The sequence below is a fragment of the Sphaeramia orbicularis genome, chromosome 11 (assembly GCF_902148855.1).
Source record: "Sphaeramia orbicularis chromosome 11, fSphaOr1.1, whole genome shotgun sequence".
In the NCBI taxonomy this organism is placed as follows: Eukaryota; Metazoa; Chordata; class Actinopteri; order Kurtiformes; family Apogonidae; genus Sphaeramia; species Sphaeramia orbicularis.
The window spans coordinates 44,352,412-44,379,107 of record NC_043967.1 but is presented as its reverse complement, the minus strand read 5'-3'; the positions used below and the strand labels follow the sequence as shown (position 1 = coordinate 44,379,107).

Here is a 26,696-nt window from a genome sequence, read left to right as displayed (position 1 = left end):
ATATCACAGAGATGCTAACCCAGTCCTACTATTCTCTGTTCAGCTCAGAAATGACATGGTAATAATGCTTTTTCCCTAAAAGAAGCTCCAGACACTACTCAAGTCAGCTATCTGGGTCATATTTGACCACAAGGATTGAGTATTTCCCCCTGAGTACAAATGTGGTTGTCTTCTTTGAAGAACAATTTGATATGTGAACTGAAAGCTTGTCAAACTGTCTTTGAGGTTAATTCGGTGGAAAACCCTAAAAAAGATTTCATTTCAAATAAAAGAAACTTTGAAGTGCAGGTTTACTTTTCTGCTGCATAAGAAATTGCAGAGATAATAGACTGATGTTGGTGAAACGGTAGCTGTTGAAATTCCTCAGTCTATTAAAATAAAACTGTATTTAATTATCTGCAGCAGTTCAGTTTTTATTTGAGCTCAAATGTCTCTTTATCGTAAATTCTGTTTCATGTATGTAAATGTTTTGCATATAGACATTTGCAGAGATAATTATTTGTGGCACTATTCTCCTGTTGCTGTTTTGTTTGACAGATAGTACCTCCCTTTGCATTTTACGCTGAAATCAAAGACTGTAGGTTTTATGTGGTGCTGTGGTGGGTTCCTCTTCTCTTGCAGTTGTTTTATCTCAACCTATAACCTTCAAAGCCTTCTCCCTTTTAAGTGAATGCTGCCTAGTTAGTGAGATCAAGGATGATATTTCTGACACTTAAGAAATAGATCCAGCTCTGATGATGGCACCTCTCCATTAAAAGTGCTCCCAAAGCTTCATTGGAATATATGAAGGAGATCATTAGGCACTTGATGTGATTTCACTCAGGAGAGATAAGTGACCGCAGACTTTGACATTTCCCTTTCAATATAGCTACAGCAATTTAGCAATTACCACAGTCATTAGATTTTCATTTGCCGTGACTGCTTATCTTGACCTTGAAACGTACTTCTTCAGTCCTCGTGGCAAACTGACTGAGGTGTTCGTCATTCTCTTTTCTTATTTGCCTTTATCCTTTATGATTATGTCTGTTTTTGGATTTACAACTTGGTGAGCAGTTGTCCTCAAGTAGAGATACAGCACTATCTTATTGTCATAATACATTTTGTGCCATATTATGTGAAAATTCACTAAATACCAGCTTATTTCATGTACAGTGTTAATTGGCCCCAACTATGCGTGAAACTGTTTCGTCCGTTTAATGATCTGACAGGGCTGTGAGTTAGCCCAAGGTTCGCCACAATCTCAACATCTTCTCACCTCTTTTATCAACAGCTTTTATATTTAAGGTTGAGATGTTATTTTTTTGTGCCTACGCTTAATGTTTCCTCTGAAGTAGAGTCTTGTACTTTTTGATATTGAAACAACAGTGTGATGTGTGATCGGTTTATTTGCCCCAAAATTGGATCTCCACTATTTAGGGTTGCAACTAACGGTAATTTTAATAATTGATTAATCTGTAGATTATTTTAATAACTAATCGATTCATCGGATAAACACAGAAGACTAAATTCTCAAAGATCAGTATTTAACCCAAAGCAATATAGGCTGCAGACAAGTCATTAATGATTACATTCCCGCAATGGCTACGGGTATAGTTAGCAAGCACTAGCCCACTACCTAGACTTGTTATGACTAGAGACTAGCAAGCTATAGTCTTCAACCAGCTGCGGTTATAGGCTGTCAAACTAGCGTTGTATGTATTAGTTCTAGTCAGCAATAGGTAACATTTGTCTGGTGGCCAGATAAACGGAGATGGAAGAAAACATTATAATTACGATGATAGTGTCTAACTAGCCAGCGGGATAAAGTAATCACGACACGTAGGGTATCTTAAGCTAGGTTTACGTTACGTTCCCATTGGCCATTGCAGCCCTGTTTGCCCAAAATGTAGTGCACTGTGGGATTTTGGCCATTTTTTTCTCCATATTGAAGGTTTGTTACATAAACGGTGCTCTACGTTTCAGTCAAACAGGGCTTCCGTGGCCGCCGGGAACATAATATAAACCTAGCTTTAAAAATCTGTGATAGCATCCAAAGCCTCCGCCATGCTGCTCTGTTTTCCTGTTACACTACTCGGGGTGCAGGCATGCGTCAATACTAACGTGCTCAACACCCAACGAATCGACTACCGAATTCGTTGCCAACTCTTTTTTAAGATTCAATTTAATCAATTCATTATTGCAGCACTAGTGCCTACGCCCAATGTTTCCTCTGAAGTAGTGTCTTCTGTCACACTTTTTGATATTTAAACAACAATATGATGTGTGGTAAGTTTTATTTGCCCCAAAATTGGATCTCTGCTATCCATTCTTGGAGCAAAACTTTGTAGTTGGTAGGAAATTACATAGTGTTTGTGAAACAAAGCATGTTGCAGTTAATGGAGGTTTTCTAGCTTTCACAGTGTGTTTATATTGCACTGATTGTATTTATCTAAGGAATAAGTAGAACCCAATATAGTTTTGTGTAAATGTGCTGACTTTTATCAGTAGCATTTTTTACACTGCATTACAAAACAAAATTTTGACACAAGTGTACTCCTGAGTACTATAGTGAGGTCGTAGTTTAGGCCAGTAGGTGGCCATTAGCCAGATGTTCTACCATTGAGTGGATTTCTCTGAGGGAATGTTTAGGGATGGTTGGTTCAACCTGATTAACATTTAATTCAGGCTGGGACGTAACCAGCTGCTCCAGTCCAGCTCCATGTTAATAAGTTCATTTCATTCAGTAAATGAGCCTTATCATGAGATCTGTTGGCTGCTGTTTGGTAACTGTGGGATGCCATATGCTTTGCCACGTTGCTGCCATGTCTACACTTTAAGGATGGGTGAGATGGCCATTGCACATGTCGTTTTATGTCCGTATATATTACAATAGTTCTGCAGATTCAGTTAAGTGGTTTAAAATAACCATACTATACATGATCACATTTGTCTTTTCGGCTCTTTATCTACAATGTCGCTCCTTTTTGTTGTCATCACACTCTTCTGCAACAGTTGGGAATCTAGTTTTGATGTTTATCACCACTAACTACCCATTCTTTCTGCCCAAATCACATTGCCTTGAGTGTATAATCTTGGAGTAATATGACAATTCACAATCTGAACCACAATTTTTCTGACTTCATACAAAATCAGTTTTCCTCTGATTTCTTGGGGCTTTAATTTCACTGTCTTGGCCTTTTGTTGGGGTTATTTGACTTTAAATTCTGCAGTAGTTTCATCTAGTATTATTTTAGTGTTCAACAGTTTCCTGTCAGTTAATTTGTTCCACTGAAGTTTATAGTGTTTTTAAATTTTAACACTGTCCTTTTGCACTGTTGCATGGACAAATCACACCATGTCAGAGTTCAGACGCCAGACCAGCACCTCACAGAACTACTATTATTCTTCACTGTCAGAAGTCATTATTTCATCAGACTTTATTTCATGTATTTATTTAGCAGTAGTAAAGCATCACATAACACTAACTGTATATTAGACAGCGCTGTTATATAATGACATTATCTGTATGATCTCTCTGAAATGGATATGAATTAAGACCATCCATGATCTAAGATTGCCAGATTACCCAGTCATTCCTGAGAGGCAGCTGGATTCTCAAGATCTCATATGGTCTCACAAGAATCCAGCCTCGGTTTCCTACATATCCCGGTGTGAATATTTACCAAAACAGATGAGTCCTGAGGTTGAAAGGCCACTGTAACATTTCTACAACAGACACATTTGTACTGTTGCATGTGATACACTGTCCTAGTGCCCAACCCTTCTACAAATCCTAGATAGTACTAATAGTAGTTTAAAGATTAAACAAAGATGGTAAGATGGTGTTCTTCGTGACTTAATATACCGTGTTCTGGAATTGGCATAAAGCGAGGTGCTGGCTGTAGACCTGGTGACATTAGTCTTACTGTCGGCATTGGCATCATTCACTTGCAGAAGAAAATCAGAGGAACGATTCCCCCTTCTGCATTTCTGGGCGGCAGTTCAATCAGGAGTCCTGGGCTGAGAGTCATCTGTCTCCTTCTCTATCACCCTCTGTCTTCTCCTCATCTGACTCTCATGCACAGGCGTGTGCACACACACGTACACAATCCTGCTGCATCTGCTGCAGCTAGAGCTGGCATAATGTCATTATGACAGTCCCAGTGAAGGTAGGGCCCAATTTGATGGCTCCTGCTAGACAAAAGCTGAATTTGGATGTGAATGAACTGCAGTCCCATCTCTCAGACTCCCTGTAATAGGGTGCCGGATCTGTTTCCCCCTCTGGCTGGGATTTGGAGATTTGCTACCCAGACAAGAAAGCGAGAGGAAGCCTTTGCTCTCATTCACCACTTCAAATCTATCGGGTGTGGGGGAGAGAGTGTGAAGTTTTCATCCAGGATGAGCTCATTGTAGCCTTTTATGTATTCTCTTTGCCCGGAGCCCCGTTTTCTACTAAGATGCTATCACTGTGCATTTCACACAGATACATTATCTGTGAGTGCTTGTGCTGCTTGATTTTTATCATTGCTGAAGTTTCAAAGTCAGATTAGGGCAACTGTGTGTATTTGCAGTGGAATCGAGCATTCAGTTTTTATGCTTCCACACTGGAGTCATTATGTTTTCAGGTTGTCCATCTGTCTGTCCCATTATCATGACTGCCATATCGCAGGAATGCTTTGAGGGAATGTCTCCAAATTTTGCAAAACTGTCTGACGCAATGAACCGATTTAGAACTTGGTCTCATAAAACATGTTTTTACTATAACCCAAGAACTACTGGGACATACTTAAGTATGACAAAATGTCACCGAAATGTTAAATAAGATGTAATTGAGACATTGTAATAGCCAACAGGTCAAGGGTCATCGTCACTGTGATGACAGTGTTCTGCAAAATGTTTTTATGGACAGCAGGCAACATCATGCTTCTTTGTAAAAACAAACTGCAGCCAGTGTCTGTCTCATATCTTTGGGTGATATGGACAAAAATAACATGTTTTAGCAGAATGACTATATGCATTATATTCAGTTATAGCCTAAAACCTTCCAAGGCCTACTTGGAAATATATTGAGCGAAAATGAAGCCAACAATACTGTTTTAAAATGTTATTAAATACAGAAAGAAAACATGCAAATAAAGAGCTTTTCTCTGGTGTACTCTGCACTGCTTGAATTAACAACCTGCAAACAAGCTAACCAGACGATACTGATCCATGTTTGTGAACTTCTATAAATACGTTTAGGTCCTCCTTAACAAAGTCTTATAGATGAGATGTGGAAATTCACTTTACCACAGCCTGTCCTCTGACTCAGATACTCACACTTTTCACTTATGTTAATCTTTCTAAGTTTGTCTGTGATCTCTTTTCTTTAGTATCTCAGTGTTTCTTGTGGAATTGATAGCGGGTTGGTCGGTTTTTGTCCTGTATTTTTAAGGAAAGAAAATAACTACATTGCAACAGCATTTAATAATTTAATAATAACATTTATTAATGAAAATAGTATAAATTATTGAGTCATGATACACTCAATGACAGTCATCTGCAGTGCAGAATGAGTCTGAATGTCTCTGCCAATGCATTTCAGGCAGTTTATCCAAGTAGAGTTACTGTCACACACGTGCAAATGGGCAGTTGATCAGGTAGTGACAGGCAGCAGAACCTTCTTCTTCTTCTCATTTTGGACTTCCTTCTCCATCCAAGACCACCCAATACACTCATTACCAGTTGAAAAACCAGAGCTACTGGCCACCTGTTCTGTAAGTCTGGAGGATTATTTGAAACGGACATTTCCTCATTGATATTCTGTTCTGTATCTTTTTTTGTTTGTTTTACTTTTCATGTTTATTGGAAGCTACCTCAAAAACCAAGAGCAGTTTATTTTTTTATGTTGCAAGAGTGCACTTCATCGGAATGTTGTTGTTGTTCATTTTAGTATGTTGACGTTTTTGGCACATGTTGGCAAAATTGCACAAACTAGTTAAATTAAAAATGTTCTGGATGGTTCTTTGGGCTAAATTGTCTGTTTTATTATTTTCTTTTAGGACTATGATTTACATGGGGAAATTGTTTGGTTGCATTGTTCAGAAACTTGCAAATTAGTCTCAAAGATGAATGTAAAGAATCGTGATAAATTCGAGATCATGATTTTATTTTTTATAAATTGTCATATGATATTTTTGCCATATCGCCCACCCCGACTGCAGATTAATTTTATAGGAGGGTCCTTAACAAATTCCTCATATTATTAGCAATTTCATGCCAGTCTTGGAGAAGGTTACACATCTACTTTGGGGAGAACAATGACATACATGAAATCGTTTTAAGTGAGACTACAGTGAGTCAGTTTGGATACTTGCCTTATGGCCTCATATACTGTGTACAGTGACAGTATTCCCTTCACCCACAGCATGGAAGCTTAACCGTGTCTGAGGTAACATTTAATTGGAGGAATAACTAAAGACTTGTTGTCTTTCATCTACTGGAGTTTACTACTGTAATTTTCCCCCCACAGAGTCACAGTTATGACAGAGTAGCATTTTCTATGTTTTACAAAGTTGGGAAGCTCATTAGATTGTGTGGATCATTAAAGGCTGCTACATCAAACAAGCTCTCATTTCGTTTGCATGGACCAAACTTTTGCTGTCTTATGAGCGATGTCCTTTTGTAGCTTCTATAAAGGGAACTTGACCCCAGTGAACAGCGTTTGCAGAGGTGTTATAGAAGCAGTTCTCTTTTATTTTTGTTTTTTTAATTGGAAGAGAGGGAATAAATGTGTTGTTGATGTGACGTAGCATCTGAAAAGGACTCTAATTTCCGAAAAAATTTAAGGCTTTATATCATTCGATTTGCTTTTTTTTTTTTTTTTTTTTTTTACTTTAGATTATTATTTCAGTTATATTGTGGTTTTGTTCTTTTTTTTCCTGTGTATTGTTTATTTCCAGGGAGGTATTTATATAAGCCTTTTGGCTTCTATCCTGTCCTGCACAATTGTGTTACTTGCATGAAATTTTTTTTTTTTTTTTTACAGTTTTTTTATTGCTGTTTGTGATGTACAAATAGATAAAATAAAAATTAAAAGTAGAGTGAAAGGATTAGACAGTCTGTTTTTAATGTACAAAATGCATAACCGCCTGTAACTTTTCAACATTAGGTTAAAATAGATGAGCAAAAATGTATTTAAATTCTCTGTTACTCCAGCCTTGTATAACATTGTCTGTTACAATAGCTAATTCAACTTAAATAAAATTGAAATGGAAATGGATGTGAACATTGTAATGAACAAAAAATGAGACTATTATGACAGTCTGTCAAGGTAAACACCTCCGCTCTCAAGATAATTTTACAGTGCATTTATACATAATGTCTTTGTATTTAACCTGCACTGTGCTGATAAAAGAGCTGCACATCTAACATCTGTCTATTCTAAACCATCTTTAGTCCCACTGAAAGGTCTCTGATGAAACTAAATTATAGCTCTTTAACTCTGTAACTCTATTGAATTTCTACTGTAGGCAGCTGTTGCTGGAATGAAGTTTTGGTCGTTTTCCAAGCTGAAACAGTTTTGCTTAGAAGTTGTGCAAAAAGCCTGTGTGAAGAATGCGTGGTGAAAAATCTTGAACAACAAAAACTCTGTGAAATTTCCATAGAGTGCAAAGGAGTTTTCAAGTATTTGTTGATGGCACAGTAGGTCAGTGCTTGGTCATGTAAATCAGCAGCATGCATCCAAGTCTGCTGAAAACAGAGATTCTCATTACATTTCAGAGTAGTGTGTTTTAACCTGGAGAATAGGCAGTCTTGGGCTCCACAATCTATCAGACAACAAACAGTACAAACAATATAACGGCTCCCATGAAATTAATGTTATGCATAATGATATTATTGTCTAGTCTGTCTAATCCTACTTTAATGGACACCTTAGGAAGAAACACTTGTCAGCATAGAATATGGAAATGTATAAAAATAAGTATATTTTTGTTTGCATTTTTTGAATAAAAATTGAGCATAGCAAATATAGCATAACTTATACAAAAATAAAGCCCATTACTGCAATATGGGACTAGGGTACAAAATCAACATAGTGATATAGTGGAATTAGGGCTGGGTGATAAAATGATAATGATACATATCTCAAAATAACTTTTTGTCGATGGAAATATGAGACATGCTCGATACAATTTCAATAGAATTAATTTGTCCATGTTTTGACCGACATAAGAACAGCCAATCATAATTAAGTAGCGCTGCACTGAACCAATCATGCTCGAGTCACAGCAAGTTAGGTTGATGCGCACAGCACAGGAGTAAGAGCAGCTGCAGCACACAATGGGTAATGTTTGGGCTGCAGCGAGAGATAATGAGCGTTCCCTCAGGAGAACATTTGACCGAGAGCTTGGGCGACCAGGTTACTGATAAGTAGGGGTGTGACGGTGCACTTGTTTGCACCTAACAGTTTCGTTTCAGGGCCTTCAATACAATACAAAGGTATACCGAAGAACGCAAACACTCACCTTTCCATATGAACCTTTTTGGAATGAAGATTTTATTTATTTGGAGTTGACCAACAAATTATTTAATTAATTTTAAATATATGTACCTGTTTTATCTAAAACAGTTGCATGATCCTCTTCAGCACATCTGTCATGTTCAGCCTCTGACAGAAAATAAATCATATTTAAACCAAAAATGACCTTCTGATGTCTTCATATCTAACTTATGAGTAATAGAAAATTTAAGCTTGACAAAAGTAGTGATTTGATTACTGTATATTGTGATACATATCTATCATCTGATATGAAAAAAAATATTGTGATATGTTTTTTTTTTTCCATATCGCCCAGCCCTAATTGTCATTAAAAAACATCAGTCAAATGATAGTAAACTGTATGACAGTAATGATAAAATGTTAATGCAGTTGGTCAGTAAATGGTGAGTAGCTCCATTACATAAAATGATCACCATCACCATCCATTATGGCACATGACATGCTGTTTATGTCATAATTGTCACACTCTTAATGATTGTGCACTTTCAGCATAATTTTTGCACAACAGGAGGGAATGGCAGCGTCACGATGTCCATCTATTTATGCAGTCTGTGGGCCAGTCAGACTATTCACTTCCAGCTCTACTAAGATTAAAGAGGAGTGAGACGTCTGAGGAATTTAGAAATGCTCCAAGTGTCCCTTGTAGGGAAACAGGAACAATATTTTGATGCTTAAAGAAAAGAGGGAAGGGGAAAATGGTGCAAGAAAGTGAGCAGTCTTTTCTGTTCTCTTTCATTATCACATAGCCATAGAATGTGGAACAGCAGAGGCAACCATGTGTTAGGAAATAATGATGAAGGAACCGCAGCGGTATAGAAGACACTGTATAATTACTCAGCCCTAGCAGTAAATTTTTGACCCCTAAGGATTTTGGAACCACAGTGGCAAGCCCGTTCATGCAGATATGGCAGCTTTGGGGCAGCAATAACTTGTGTTATGATGTAGGCACACTGTCTTAATGATTGTCGAGTTTGTAGAGAGGGGTTGTGTAAAAGTGTTCAGTATCTTCTTGACTGGAGTGTTATTGAGCGCCTTGCACTTATGTTTTAGCCAATGAGGCGTAAATGTCTTAGCGGCTTTCTCTACTGTCTTAGTGGCTCTACAGCTCATAGCGAAGCCATTATGCTCAAAGGCAGAGCAATAACAACTTTTTGTCCAGAGAAATCAATTTTACGTAGACAGTCTAATTGTCCACAGCTGTGTTTTTTAACATCCGGCTTTATGGGCTCATTTTTGGCCATTGTGGTGATTTAATAGGAATGTTTTTTTTGTTGTTGTTGTTTTTTTTTTGCCTGTGTTCTTGCTGCAGGTTGACATTTAGATGAAGCGATGATTTTTAGGCTAAGAATGACTGTGGCCATCTGCCCTCACTTTACTCTCACTGCAGGGTTTCAGCCTTCAGTCTTACAACGGGTGGACGGGTAGGAGTGTGTGTGCGTGTGTGTGTGAGTGTGTGTGTGTGTCTTTACATTGTCTTGTTCTCTCTATTGACAAATTGAGCGCCACACCCATACATTATCTGGAGTTGTAAGCGTATTTTAATTGCTTTCTAGACTACAAACTTTAAAGGAAAGCTGTGTGGTTCTTTTTCAAAACCATCAAGACTCAGATGCGAGTTGTTTTGCGAATGCCTTCAATAGAGATCTCAGTCTGTGATGATTAGGCCTGTAATTATTGCTACTGTTTGTATTCGGTGTTTGTGTTTGTGATATCCAATTGATTAGCCGCCCGTTATGACAGCAAAGCTCTTTGTGTGCCAGTAATTACTCCCTATCTCTGGGATTCACTGCTGCCTGCTGTTTCTGCCAGGCTCTCCCAGTGCCTCTCCTATTTTTGGGTGACGGTAACAGTGGATTTTTGATAAAAGAGAGGCCTGTTCCCCAGTGGACTCTTTGGCTAAATGCGGAATTGGCGTGCCTTTCATCCACTTTCTTTGATTCACATGCTGCACTTTTAAATTCAGTGACTTTGTGCTTTTGGGAACGTCACTTTTTTTTTTTTTTTCCCTCCTACTTACCTTTTAAATGGACTTAGAGTTTAGGTCTTTAGTTGTCTCTGAATGGCTTTTGTTTCAAAGAGTGAAACCATCATTTTAAATCCATCGCTTTGTGTAGCTTGGCTTATTGGACTCGACACATTTTCATTCATAGAGGAGACTTTGTGACCTAAATGATTTAGTTGGAACTGGCATACAGTGACTTGTATTACACTTAGACAGCTACGCTTAACCTTCCTCTGTGAGTTCGGCACAAAAACTGGGTTAAAGGGTCACAGTGAAGCATAAAAGCCTTGCTACAATGCCATCAAACCTCCCATAGCAGCAAAACAAATTCCCACCATTTTTTTCTTGTTTAGCCTCAGGGTCATCAGTTTAGTTAGGCTAATTTAGTCAAAACATGTCCCACATCTGCATCTTGTGATGGGTCTCTGATAACGGGTACTTCAGAATGACTGAAAGGTCAGAACCTGCTCATGTTCAGAAAGTGGAAACTAAACACTGAAATTCAAGTCCCTCAGCTGGTTTATGGTACTGTAAATATTCATTAATGAAAGCTGGTAAGCACGGTGTTTCCTGCCTCGTACACAGTTGTTCACTCCTGGGCTCACTCAGTTTGAGACGCCTTTCATTAATGAGTGTTCTCCCTTATGCGTGCAGCAATCTTTAAATTATTTTCACAGGTTTAACGCTAAATTGCTGCTGTTTGGTCCCTCAGGGGTACAGCTAATAAAACAAAGCGCTGTGTATTTAAGGTATGTTTTTGTCCAGTGAATGTGATAAGTAGCACTCTTTGGACAGAGTGGCATTTAAATGGCAGTGCATGTGGAGAAATGTGGCAGTAATACTTAAGACATTATAATTTTGCCTCCACCTACTTTGTCCGCACTGTATTTAGTGGCACTCATCTTCATACATGCTCTTAATATCCAATGTTAAGAACTATGCTTTTAATTTCCCATCTGGCACCTATGTAGTGTACAGTTATGCCACGTTTCTACTACATGGTACTGGCTCAACTTGGCTCTGATTTTTTTTTTTTGCCTTTCCATTACGTAAAAGAACCTGGTATCTGGTACCTGGTACTAGGTTTTTGGTATCTGCTCCTCTGAGGTTTCAAAATGGGGGAAGAGATACTAAAATGTGATGTGTAAACACTGCAGACCACTGATTGGTCAGAGAGTTGTCTCTGCATCATTGCGTCATCAATGTGCGAGCCGCCATTTAAAAAAAAAAACAAATTCTGAAGTTTACAGTAAATATACCGGCAGGCTAATCCACATGATGGCAGCTCACAAAATTGCACCGTGGTCGGTCGAGGAAGTTAAGACATTTCAGTCCTTGGTGGCTTACGATAAAATTCAGCGTGAGCTTGACGGGGCAACACGCAACAAGCGAGTTTATCAGCAACCCTCTGAGTAGATGTCATGGAAGTTATGCGCCGTGTCACTATGACGTCCAGGTACTCTAAAGTCGGTAGTATCCTGTAATGGAAAGGGTCCCCAGGAAGAGTATCGGGTATCCGAGTCGAGTCGAGTCGGTTCTACGTAGTGGAAACGCAGCATTACCGTCGCAAAAAACATCTGCTGCAAATGAGGCCGTCTGCTCAGTTGTCAGTTCAACTCCTTTCATCAGGTAGGGCTTCTTTTTATTTTCTAACCTGAATATGTGAGAGGTCTGTGCCTGCTGTGTCTTTGCAAATTTACATTAGGAGTGATGCATCGATCAGTATGCATGACTGGAATCAAATCCTGTAACATGGTGCAGTTTGGTAGAATATGTCAAAGTTAAGTCACTGTGGTATTATGAACACACAATTGAATTTTCCTTTGAATAATGTAAGACAAGTCTGTGGTCAGTTATAGTTCAGAAAGAAAATTCTGAATCAGCTGGTCAGACTGCAGAAAATGGTATTAACAAAGAAAATCCTGGTATTTGTTTCTCTACATTCCAGTTTATGAATAATGATAAACGGTTGACTTTCTGTGTATTGAAGCTGACCAGAAAAGCAGCAGTCTTTGTATTATTATTTGTCATGGAGTGAGCTTACAGTTGGTTTTTGCAAATTGTGCAGACGGTATCTTTGTTCTGAAACATTTCTTTTTGCAAAGGGGATTCAGTTATGACCCAAATACGTTTAGTAAATTAGCAGAATTCTCAGCTGTAGGTATGTTTGTAGTTTTATTTTTGGCCGTCTGCAAGGGAATGCATGTGTGAATGCTTTGATTATGTACCCAGCTTTACTCCAAAAATATGTCTTCCTCATGTTCATTCAAGAGTGTTGGGCTCTGTTAGGAATTCATAGCGATATAGCCAACACTAAGAAGAGCTTAATCTTTTAAAACACAACCAGTTTGCTTTGAACTCTGAAGTATGTAGCTGCACTTCCACACTCGTGCAGTGGAATATTAAGTCAGTGACCCCGTGGAGCTCATATTCAATCTGGTCTTTGTGCTGGGTTGTAGTTTTCACTTTGCACACTCTTCTGCTTAACAGGGCTAATTGGCAGTTATTAGTCTGCCTCATCAACTCAGTCTTACCTCGATGTTCTTTCCACACCTTAATTGCTGTAGTGATAAACCAATTCTTTCAGTTCTAATTATTAATCAATACCAATGTAAGTCGTATCAGTTAAATGTATGCAGGATGGCCACCTCTGTATTAGTTGGCGATGTCTGACATACAACACTGGTAAATGAACACGACAGTGAATGAAATCTGGCCGTAACAGAGGGAGGTGGCAGGGGGATCTTATCAGGTTTTATGTGTTTATAGAATAGAATAGAATAGAATAGAATAGAATAGAATAGAATAGAATAGATGTTTATTGTCACTGCCACAGGAACAATGAAAATCAGTTTAGCAGCTCAGTTCAGTTTAGCAGCAAAACACTTAGTGCAAAAGGGGACTGTATAAGAACAATGAAATAAAATACTAATATTACAGTGTTAAGAAAAGTGAACTGTGCAAGAGCTTCAGAATAAGATATTAGGCCAATACACATGTACTACTAAAGTAGTGCTAGAAACAAAGTATGCAGAAAGAATATACAAAAGCTAACTCTATACTACAGATGACAGATATGTACAGCGAATAGGATATATACAGGTAGAAGTAAGGTGCATTTTATACTTTTTAGATATGTCCATTCTCTCAAAGAAGATTTTTCTTTCAGTCTGTCACATTTCCAATTAAAATACATTTTCCCTGCTATCTCCACTTGTTGTGAAACTTGGTCAGTAGGTTGTGAATAATTGAGATGCTCCCGATGCATTTTTAATTACTATTAATTAATTACAATTTTTAACTGCATTCATAATTGAACTCTTGAATGTCAACTCACTATCTGAACTATAGTGTGTTCTTATTCTGTTCTTTCTAATTAAAGGTGTGATCTGGGATGGATTTATTAATTATGTTTGATTTAACCAGGTCCATTTGTATAGCTGTGAATGTAGCTGTTGTTTTGTGGTCGGTGATGAGCCAGCTGTGCTCTGTGCAGTGTTATTGAACCTGCAAAGCACAGGTGCCTCATGGTACTGTCATTGATGGATTCACCACACAGGGGCTTACACGGATAAACTCGACCTGGTCTACAATGGCTGACCCTCCTGGTTTGGTCCCTTTGTTTTTTCAGTCTATTTTTAAGAGTGTGTTTGAAACAAAGCTCTTCATACTCAACCACATGCTCAGTCAGAATAGCCAGAAAAAACATCCCACATGCCGGTGCTGATTATCAATGTTTTTGTGGTTGAACACTTGGAGACAGCATTGCTGCCACAGACAATGATGCACCCCGCACAGTAAAATAGTGATTTTTATTAATTCATACCCAGTTTTTACACATTAAGGACAAAACCTTGTACTTGCTGCAAATATTGATATGTTTGTTTCACCCTTTTAATGACACGGATATATCATAGGTTATTAAGAGCAGTATATCGTTAATCGCAGTATCACCATATTGAGATATTATTGTGATTGTGAGCCATGTATCATATTGTGTCGTATCGTGAGGTACCCTGAGATTCCCAGGCCTATGCTGCATTGCGTTGGTCCATCATCCTTTTTTTATCAGTATATGTGACTGATCTTTAACCCATTAAGACTTGGAACTATTTTGTGGCAACTTCCAAATAATTTTTTTTTCTATATTTATCTTTTGCTACATGAGTTATCAGCATTTATTGTCATAATTACCCTCTGCACTTGGTGATTTTCACTTAAAATCCTGTGTTTTCCAATATTTAATTTATTAATCATGTGGATGTTCATAAAAGTTCAGGGTTAATACAAAGGTTATTGTATTGAAATAATAAAACATGAAGAAAAGTGGCTTTTTTGGCCAAATATATCCTTAACTGAACATAAAAGAAGCATCTCCAACCACTGTCATTTGTCATACCACATGGATCAATGTTTTAGTAGATAAGTTATTTCTTGTTCCCTACAGCGCCTCTGAACATCCAAAAAAGACACATCTAATGCTGTTGAAAACCTGAAAAAATGTTTTTTACAAGAATTATTTAAATCTATTGATAGGATTTATGGTTCAGAAGTTATATAACACTTATGGTCATTGGCGGCAATCGAGGACTTCAAGGGTAAAAGTTTTGGAATGTCCATTCGTAGCCGTATGTCTTCTAATTGCATCAGGACCCCCGCTTCATGCAATAACATTAAACATATAGTAACACCATTGGAGCAATGGATCAGAGGGCTCAAGTATCAGATGGATTATTGTTTTTGAGAGACGGATCACTATGTGGATTATAAAAAGAAAAAAATACTGGGAGAAGGATATCAGTTTGCTACTACTACTACTATTACAACTACTACTACTACTTCTCAGAAGATTGAAAAGGAATACAGTGGTGAATGCTGCAGTCACATCCCAGTGGTGGAGACAGTACTTCAGAATCTGCATATAACAGCTATGAAAGGATCCAACACATTGTAAACCAGAAAAGAATACACATTTTGAAATAAACTACTTAAAGATGGTAAACAGATAAAACTGTTTCTTGTGGAATTGATCTCTTGGTGTGGCAGTGTGTCATACGGGTGTCATAATGAAAATAGTATTAATTATTGAGTCATGATACACTCAAAGACATTTTGTCCATGCACTTAATTCTTCTTGGTTTCTTACAAAGAGCTCTAGAACTCTCCTGTACGGAAACTCTACTGGTGTTGGCCCACCTATTATGGTCCAATCCAGAGATTAATGCTTTGATCATTTTATTTGAAACACTCACCTTTCATTGTTGCAGCTGCTCAGTGTAGAAATAAAATCCCTTCACATGCTGATCTTTTACTTACCTCAAAAATGTGTGGCGTCCCGTACATTTTTTACCCCACATTATTTTTGTACTTCCAGTGTTTCCACACATGCACACTACGTGGGTAAATTTGATACAGCACGCAGCATGCTGGTTTTACACCCGTATTATTTTTTACCCCCATTAACTGTAGTTTTGAATATCCAAACAAAGTGAGATTAACTATAGTAAATGTTAAATAAATGGGGTAAATTCAGTTCGACAGGTTTCACTATTGGATGTTTACATCGAAAAGAATGCAGTTGTGCATGCCTGACAGTTTTGAGCAAACACATAATTCTTGGGGGGTAAAAAAAATACAGGGGTAAAAATTGTACAGTGGCACTGAACATGTGTGGCTTCTTATTGAAAATAGCAGGCCTGTTATATATTCTACATATGTATAATAAGTCTAATGCGACAGTGATGATTTTTTGTATCAAATGTATGATGTGGTGGCAAGGATTTTGCTGCAGCAGTGCACCACGTCAAAACCTTACCAGTAGAAACACTGGATGAAGAATAGCAGCAGTTTTGGAAGCATTATTCTGAATACTACTTAATTACCATCTTGTGGGCATATCTAAACACATAAACCATCATGAATTTGACTCTTTAATTCATGTAACACAAGGGTATAATTATATTTCTGTCTCTTTTCAATAAATTGTAATGATTAAACATATCATTCTCACTGTTATTGATGGGTAATGTACAGTGTTTGTGTTTTGGATTTCCAGCTAAATCTATTTTCTAAATAGATAATCAGTAATCCTGTCTTCAATGACAAACAGCAATAAACAGCTTTATAAAAATCTATTGTTGAAGACATGCTGTTTTTGTCCAACATCCCAAAACATTTAGAAGCAGACTGATAACGGGTCCAATCTTGGTTCTGACTCATTCTGCTACAACATGTGTTTTTTTTTTAAATCCCCTCTCAGTCTTAACCCTACCTTAGTCATTTATTATTCACTGCCTCCCCTTGTCTGCGTATAGCTTGTGTAAGCATCTTGTCTACCACAGCTAAGAAAATAGCCTAATTCAAGATCGATTGTTCTATTAGACCCACAAGGCATTATAATTCTGTGTCATTGTTGTAGGTAATGCCAAGCGTATTCACACAGGTGTGAATAAGGGCCTGTGCCTCTGTGAAAAGATAATTAGGATGTCAATAGCAAGTGCTCTGCTCCCTATAAATCTGACGTCAGGAAAATGTAGAGTTTATTGGCTAATTGCCTTCAAATAACTCTAGAGTATTTTACACAATAACAGCACGTTCCAAGATGGAACAATTCTCAATTCACAAGCTTCCTAATGCTGTTAGTGTAGGAGACAAACAATGACACAACATAGCACCTAGGCACAGCCTTTATCTTTATCAGACTGACTCCATTTCAGAATTGAGTTACTCCACTCCCCAAGCTGCTTTATGTATTACTCTTCGTGTGCGCTGTCAAAATGTAGACGTACTGGAGCAAATAAGCAAAACAAGCTTATGTCTAATGACTAGACCCAGTTAGAGAAGGAGCGCGGTAATGGTTATTGAAGTTATTCTCCTAGGAAAGTCAATATTTATTCCTTTACGTCTCTTTACCTCATGATGTACAGCCATTTTTCCACTTACGTTCATTAGTTTAAACAGGCAGTGTTTGCAGCTCTCTGCATACTGAAACAGTGTGGTTTGGTTTCTTTGCTGTGATTGGTTTGTTCTTAAAGTGAAAATAAAGCGGCTTGATACAAATTCTCCTTTCTGGCAGTTTAGACCTGAGCAAAAAAAAAAAATTCAAGCAGCTTAGGGTTTAATGCTCCAACATCTATTGGTTGGTGTTGAATTTGCAGCAGCACCAGGATTAAACAGGCCTTCCTGGACTTCTTTATTTTAAAAGATGAGCTCTGCCCTAAATTCATTTGGAGACATGCTCTCTGCTGCGTCAGCAATAACCACATCTCCACTCATTGAAATTATGATAATTACTTTTTTTTTTTCCTTTCCCCTATTTAGGATTTTTTCGGAAAATGGTTGGTGTAGCAGAATAATTAGCCCCATATTTGGTATTTATCATTTAATGATTTTATTCATACATTTTTTTGCTGTTCCAGTTTGTGTAAACAGCCCTACATCACAAGAGACAGTGGCTCATTGAACCTACTCCCTACGCTGGCAGGACAGTAATTATAGCCAATGTTTAATTTTAGATTTACTGTCTTGTCTTGTACCATTTGCACTATATTGCCATTACACATCACAATTACCTTACTGCTTCATTGAGAAAATGGTAGAACACACACATACACATACATATTCCACCTCTCAAATTAAGTCACTCAGTCCCCAGATGATGTGTTGGGATGGCTCATTTTGGCAGGTGATGGCAGGGGCAGTGGACACTCGGCATTATTACAGCCTTGGCAGCTTTCCAATGAACCAGTTAGTCTGACCCTTTCCTTTAGCGCAGAGCTATTCACTGGGGCAGGAGGAAGAGTGTGCAGTGGTGACTGGAAACTAGCTATCATGCAATTTTAAGGTAATCCAACCAGAAAATCCTTTTGAAAGGCTGCAGATAGTTGTAATCCCATTCGTCAAGTGGTTGTGAAACAGTAAGGGGCTTGTCTGGAAGCTTTAATCAGAGTGCAATTTACATTTACGGTTGCTAGTGTGTCTGCCAGGTAAAGGCGCTGATTTTTGAGCCACGTGTTGCCTCTGTTAGCATCTGTCTAGGCAAAGTGACCATAAACAAGATAGAATACAGTTTTACTTTTTTACTATCTGCTAGCCATCCAGTCTTACTATGTGAATGACTGCGATTAACTGGAGGTCGGCTGATTAGATTTTAAAGGCTGATAAATCGGATACTCTCACACTGTTACACCCTGGCTAGGGGACCCTGGGACATAACATGAAATTAGCGGACGCCTTTCCTCACTCCCAAGCCACAGAGAGAAAACCCCAGACGTGGGTTGTGCATGTTATCAAAAAAAGGTGATTTATTACAAAGTGCACAACACAGATAATGAAAACCGAACAAAAAGAACAGCTGAAACTTCAGGGTGGGCTCTGGCCAAAATAAACAAAACTTTACTAAACCAAGAAATGAAGCTGACCTGCAAAGAAAAGAAACCAAAATACAGAGGCTAACCTTCCTTACCAAAAACAGGAGAAAACAGACAAAAGAAAAGGGCAGCCCACCCCTACTGCTGAAATCACAAACACTGACAGAATGAAGGTGGGGTTGGGAGTGGAGGAAACGGCGACCCTGGTCCGGCCCAGCTCCGCGGTCTTTATTGGTCCGCCTCCAGCAGCTGGTCCAATCCGGGTGCGGGATCTGGCTCCACACCTGTAACACACTAGCCACTCACGCACAGAAAAAAAGGACACACCCAAAGAGTGACACACAGACCCACCTATGGGTCATAACACACACTACTTACAAAAAGGTTGACATTGTTTGGCATGGTCATCATTTCACATCAAACTCAAAGTGATTAAACAATAAATCTGGGACTGATTATTCAATCTATTCTAAAATATTAAAATATTTAGGTAAAACGCCTGAAAGTAGCTAAATGGCACAAAATGGAAGGATGCATTTTTTTCCCTTTGAAGTCACTATTTTATTGGACACTGTCAGAGCCAATTTCTGTCTATATTGATGGCGTGTCATCGGTAATTCTTCCATTTACTTTTGAAGGTTACTGAATGTTACTGCTCAGAAATCAAAAATCATGATCAAAAACCGTCAATCACCAAAACAACCAATTTACAAAAATGCAAAACCGCGAACGTCAGGCAGTCATTACATTTATAAACCAGGGAACATTTGCATTTTTTGGTTGGAATAACTGCTCAGATGATCAAGATAGATTAGTTTTGAATCAATTCCTTGACTTAACATTGAAGCTCTAATGGTGATATTAACATGCTGTTCAGACCCACATCATGCTGCACCTTCATCGACCAAAGACCCTTTCATCCATGGTTCATCCAAAGCCTTTAATGATGTCTCATATGCTCAGCTTCTTTCAGTGCACACTTTGTAGCCCAGTGCCTCTTTAGAAAGCCCAATAACACCATGTCCTGACACTGCTCAGATCTGTTGTCTGATGGGTATCTGATACCTCTGTATAGCTTATGTTATGTGATGAAGCTGTGCTCATTTGCCTTCTCCAAACAGTCTCTTGTTTATCTGGTGGTGAAGTCTTTTGACATTCACCAAATAGAGAACCAGTGGGGGGAAAGCAATGATGCATCTGATTATGGAGTCAATACCGCTGAGGCAATATGGATGTGTAAACATTACTAGTGTCCACCAGGTCAAACTGATGATGATGAATCAACAGGAGACTTATAATCAGCAAAACAAATCTCCATTAAAATGAATGATGGTTCTTGCAAGGGGGACTTCATGAACTAAACGGCCCAATAAAGCAGTTAAAAGTTTTCTTTATTCATTCGTTCATTCATCATTTGAACTAGGGCTGCACGATATTGGAAAAAACTGTCATTGCGATTTTTTTAACCCTGCGATATATATATTGCAATATGAAAAAATACTCAGGAGGATATAATAGCTGTGTGGTGCTGACATAAATGCTCAAACAAATTAGTTGTGTTTCCTCGTGGTGCAAGACACTGTCGACACAGAACACGTGTTTCAATATCATCCTTCTCGTAACTGAAATAATTCCAGATAACTAACGTTGTTTTCTTTTTGGTACCAAGTCTTCGTTTTCGGTGATTTTCTCTTGTTCGTTGCTCATTTTTCAATGTTGTTACCAGTGACTCACTCCATGTGCAGGGGCGGGGTCTGCTTTGGCAAACTGATTAAGAACGATTGTTATTGGTGGATTGCTGTGCGCAGTGTGTGTCAGGTACCCAGGTTGAAATCAGATGAGAACATGTTGAGTTCATTTGCCTCCTACACTGCAGGACCTGCGATGAGACTGTAGTGCACATGTGCATTGCGATGACGATGCTCAACCAATATATTGTGCAGCTCTAATTTGAAGCTGCTTTATCCTCACTAGCCTATCCCAGCTACTTATGGGCGAAGGCGGGTACACCCTGGATGAGTTGCCAGTTCATGGCAGGGCTGACATATAGAGACAAACAACCAATCACTCTCAAATTCACTCCTATGAGTAATTTAGATTAACCAATTAACCTATCAGTGCATGTGTTTGGATGGTGGGAAGAAGCCGGAGTACCCAGAGAGAACCCACGCAGACACTGGGAGAACATCCAAATTCGGTTTTCTTTGTGTTTCGCGATATTAGATTTAACATAGAGGCTCTGTTTTCTTTTTTATCTTTCCATTCACCAGTCCGTAACTGTTATTTTAATATAATTAAATTTTTTTTACTGCGTAAAGATTCACTCCAAATGTGCTGGTTTTCACTTGGTGTTGCCGCTGAAGTTGCATCACCAGTCATCGAGTGCTCTGGCCTGAGACCATATTGACAGCTATGCATTAAATTGCTAATGTGCCAGGCAGAGCTACATTATCCGCCCCATCAAAGTGACAAGGGCAGGAATAAAGCACTCCACTGCGCTATCTATGAGATCATTGGAAAATGGGTTTTGTGGAAATGGCCTGGCTGCTCGCTAAAGTTTTCTCTTAGAAGGCTTTATTTGAATTCATTTCTTTTCTGCCTCGCTGATTTGACAGCTGACGAACAATGAGGCAAAAGTGGCCGGCCAGTTCCACCTACATCAGAAGTCCCTTTGTGGTCATACTCTCACAACTGGATGCCTCTGTATTCTCCACTTTGTAACACTGTGGTTCTTTTCACACTTCAGTATGTAAGGAAATAGACTCAGAGACAGGCCTAAATCTCTATCTGGACCATTGTTTTGATTTTAAAAGTGGGTTTGGTTTAAGACTGCAGATTCTGTGCAGAGAAATAAGCTGTAACAGCCCAAGCCGATTTCAAATGGTTTTACACTGAATTTTACAAGCTCAAACACTGAGATGTAACTGTGATTACAGTGTATTTTCTTTTCTTTGACTTGTCTCAGCTGGAGGGTTTATTTTTTTCTGTTTGTATCCAGATTCTGTCCTCAGGTTTTGGAGTTACATGATCTAATTGCCCAAGGAGCAATACAGATAAATGTTCGTATCCACTCCTCGGCCTACTCTGAACACCATTCCAACAGGCTCAGTGTGTGCTGCAGTTAAATTTTTTTTCCAAACATAAGTGATTGCACAAAGCAGGAGATAAAAATATTGGAAGTGTTCACAGGGAAATTAGCTGTTAAAATGGGACCCTTTAAATGAAACATGGGGTTCACCACAAATACTAGAGAGCAGGCCTTTGTATTGCATTTAAAGTGACTAATGTCTGGCCACAATGTGTTTTCTGGAAATGAAAGCCAAGACGGGAGGCCCCACATGAGGGAGGAGGAGTACTTCAGCTTTAGGTGTGATGTGGAGGAGGCAGAAAACCAAGCACCTTGTGATGATTAATGAGTTGCTCCTCCTGCCAGCAATTTTAAACACACCGTCCCGATCATGAGTGTAAGCAGCACACACTCCAGCAGCTCTGTGACTGCTCTCCTGCTACTCCTGTCTTATTTCTGCACACACACACAGTCACAAAATCACAAACTGAGTAAGTACCTGCTGTATCTCAAGCTGTGTACTGGCTGGAAACAAGCAATTGCCGTTTATCTGCTTTTGGCCTGTTTAGAGACCTGTACAACTTGTGCTTTTTCACTGATCTTGTATTCTGATTACTTTTTGAGTTGCATCCATGCTATAAGCGGTTTGATCGATTGGACGGTTGGTCATTTGGTAGATCGCCATTATAGTTTAGAGAACAATATGTCAGGGACGGCTTGAGAGAATCTCTTCAAATTTGGTGCAAGTCTTCACCTGGACAGAAGATTAAATGGATTAGATTGTAGTGAAGGTTTCTGTGAGATGACAAAAACCAACATTTCAGACATTTCGTTTTATGCAAGAATACCTGTAGTAGAAGCACTAACTAACAAACTTATGATTCTGCTTTGTTTTTTATATGACAGTATCTCTAGTAGGATTGTTGGTCCATATCAAACAACTATCGATTCATGTTTGTTTACAGGCCACCGAGTGTGTATGTCTGTCCAGGCAGGAGAAAGCCCACCCCCACAAGTTAATCTCTCTCTCGCTTTCTCACTCTCTCACTCACTCACTCAGTGTTATTTCATTTGGTACAGTGATATAATTTTTTCCTATTAAATTCTGTTTTTGGTGATGAGCAAAATAAAAATAAAATTTTTTTGGGGAAAAAAAAACCCAGTTCTCTTTATGTATGAAACCGTGGCCCAAAAGCTGCAGTATGGACTGTACCGTTGGCTACCTGTACCATTGCACCCCTAATGCCTACGCAGAACCACATAAGGGTAAATGAAATGGTTAGTGAGGCTTTTTGCGCTGCAGTAGCATCTGAATTGGCCTGCCTAAAAAAGAAAGAAATTAAATAAACAAACACCAATTTATGTGTACACTATATTTACAATATTTTTATCAGTACTCTACCACCATGCAGTCCTTTCCCATAGGGATAAAAGTGACCTGACCAAAAAAACAAATGTGCAGCCTTTGTTGTTGTAAGACTTTTCTAACAATGGGAGTCCAGTGTTTTCAGAAGGTTAATTTCAACTCGTCAGATGGATTCTGGCAAACCAGGCATGATGCACATCTCAGATAACAGGGTGTATGTACAGACCGTATCTAATCATTGTGTCTGTGCTTTTATATGTTCATCATCATGACGTGAACGTGCACCAATCCATATGTAGCAAAAGTCTGCCTGAAATGCATTGAATGTGAAAAAGCATTTTGTGTACACGCAGCATGTATGCACACTCAGTATGTGAACATTTGATCTATTATTCACACCACTTGGCCAGTAAGATGAAGCCCCATCTGGCTGCTTCAACATCAGTTTACTTACATGTTGTATCATTATTGCTATAATGAACAATGTATGAGAATGATTAATAGAAGATTTCAGATATCTCTTATTGTACTGATGACTCATTCAGTACTATGATGCAGTTTCCTTTAGTTTTAAATGATGACCATTATTTTAAACCAAAATGGACTCAGGATAATGGATATTTATGACAAATGTAATTATTTCTTCTTAAAAAAACCTGTGTCATTTGGAGACATTGCTCCTCTAAATGGGAGTAAACACAGCAGCCTATTTACTGTCATATCTTGTCACACATGGTCGGTATAATTACAGCATATGTGTGTTCATAAGGTTGGATCAGCGAATGTTGACTGACTCGTATACATTGTGCTTTGATTGTTTCAAACACCCTAACAATGCTCTGAAGTCGAATTAATTATTGACTCACGACATACAGTACATAAATGCAGACATTATCATCATGTTGACACTAGTTTGCCTTGTATTACTGCAGCTCATCAACAGCTGCATATGTTTGGTTTTAGAGGAGCATCTGGTTTTTCTGGGCAAACCTGAAACGCCAAAATACAATGAAGTCAGACTATTATCCAGGCTTGTGCTTCTAGCTGTGTACCTAACCTTGTTTTGGCTGGAGGGTGTCATTTTCTATGAATCCGAGAGTCTCTGCCGTGTGTAAAACAGCTGATTAGTCACACAAATGAGATCTCCTGTGCCATCTTATATGCATCTTTATTAGCTAGCCAGCACACGTAATTGTCCTTTAGTGAGCTTGTTACAGTGGATTGTGCTGCCCTGCCGTGCTATAGGTTCCCTATGCATGAAGTGTCTTAAATAAGGTATACGGGCCTTCATTTTAACATACCATAAAGCATACCATAAAGCAGCCCACATTAATGAGCTGTGCTGAGAAAAAAGGTGCCTCTGAAAATTTACTGAACACTTGCTTCGTTCTCTTTGGCAGCAGTCATCTCAACAGTGTCAGCTCTTTCGTTCTGCTGCTTGACAGTGTTCCAACCCCCTCGGCTTACCACAGCTACAGTGTGAATCAGGGCCTGGTTGCAGTGATATTCTGATTTTTTTTTTTTTCCCCTCAGATTTTTCTTTTTCCCCTTTTTCTCAGTCGTTATTTTTCTGGTGTACCACGCAACTCAGTCTATGCCTTTGTCACCCCTGCACTTGCCACTGGATACATTAAGAATTGTCTGCACAAGGCAAACCAAGCTTTGTTCAGAAAAATGCCACAATTTTTCAGTCCTTCATCTCTCCATTTTTGTAACCGAGGGCTGACCTGAGAGCTGTTGGCATGAGCACAAAGGATCACACTGAATAGAGGCTTTATTTTTGCTATTCTAACAAGGCGAAGTCTCTGCAGCTTACGCCTTCAGGAAATCTGAAAATAAAATGGCCTATTCTTTGTCTTTTGGTCCGTCGGCAGCTACAACATTGTGGTAAAATATAGCCTCTAAATGGGAATGGTTCCTCTAAGTGTGCGTGGTTGTTTTCCTTACACTCACCCTTGTCTCTTCTTTTTGTATGGTTACAGGTTCAACTACAGATCAACACATCATCTCACTTCAAATGGCTTCTATGAGTTTCTCAACTGGTTTGATGAAAGGGCATGGTATCCCTTGGGCAGAATTGTCGGTGGCACAGTAAGTTTTTTTCCTTTTATTTCTTTAATTCCAAAGACTTTTCCTCAGATACAAATTTAGTTTTCCATCCCAGTCAAATTAAGGTAAAAAAAAATGGTGCTCTCTGTTACGTACTGCAGCTCAAACATACAAAGACATCCTAGAGACAATGGCTGGAGTTGACTGAGAACTAAACGGAAAAGTGGACACAAGTCTTTTACACGTGTGGAAACATGAGTGATTTGTCAGAAAACCCAGCAATAGTCCCTCAAGTACAGGTGGAGAAATACAGTTTCATGTTTACCTTTTTAGTTTATCTGTCCTGGTTATGTTATGTACTGCTATGCTAGCAGAAATACGGACAGGAGCTAATGATCGAAGGTGACCAGTAGGGGTGTGTATTGGCAAGAATCTGGCGATATGATACAAATCACAATACTAGGATTACGATATGATATATCACGGTACTGTTAAAAAAGCAATTTTGTGTTTGTTTCTTTTTTCTAAATGATTATTTCCTTGAAAAATTGAATTACGCCAGAAATATGCACAAATACTAAACACATTTTTATTTGATCAGAACAGGATCTAATGCTATATCACAAAATTTTCCTGTGTTGGCTTAAACTTAAATTATGTTTTACAGACATTACAGTTTACGATCCTGTTCAAATGTTCATATTCTATTAGTTCAGAACTAACATCAGAACATTATTTTTGTGCAATCCCAACAAAGGAACTAGAATTATTTAATAAAAGTGTTAAATAATAATAAATAAAATATAAACAAAAAAGAAAAACAAATGAACCTCCACAATATCTTCATTTGAATAAATACCTAAAAATATTGATACAGTGCTTTTTAATATTGATACAGTATTATGAAATGAAATATTGCAGAACCGATATTTTCTTACACCCCTAGTGATCAGTAGCTGCTGATTTTTAATTAGTTATTTTTTTAATACAGGCTGCTTCATAAATTTAATCTGAAATGGTCAGAACATCATCCAGTCGCTTGTCCAGAAACTCCGATTTTCTGGGCGTTTTCAGATTGGGTATCTGGATCCGTGCTTTACCTGGATACAGTCACACCTTTTTCCCACAGGTGTTGCATTCACAAGCACGCACCGTGGCCCGTGCCTGAGAATGAGTGGGTGTTACAGGGCTGAAATAGTAGGTGGCGGTGTGAAAGGAATTCTGTCGCTATCCAACAAATGTAGAAGTGACAAACCTTTACGTCATCAACCGAGTGACTGTCCTGTTCATTTGTCTACAATGGTGGCAAGACAGGCAATACT

At 38.6% G+C, this 26,696-nt stretch overlaps 1 protein-coding gene across 2 annotated transcripts in view; it reads left to right on the top strand.

Annotated features, from left to right (window-relative positions):
• Nucleotides 1–26,696, top strand: part of stt3b (STT3 oligosaccharyltransferase complex catalytic subunit B) — a 108,480-nt gene that overhangs the window by 18,083 nt on the left and 63,701 nt on the right. Inside the window, exons 1-2 of one of the 2 annotated variants that reach the window (XM_030148245.1) lie at nucleotides 19,813–19,817; nucleotides 25,308–25,416. Coding sequence is in view for 1 of the 2 variants with exons in the window: in XM_030148244.1 (XP_030004104.1) it covers nucleotides 25,308–25,416 (109 nt within the window). In the remaining variant the exon portion in view is untranslated. Of the gene's footprint in view, nucleotides 1–19,812; nucleotides 19,818–25,307; nucleotides 25,417–26,696 lie in introns of those variants that run through there. The other variant, XM_030148244.1, reaches the window with a different exon arrangement.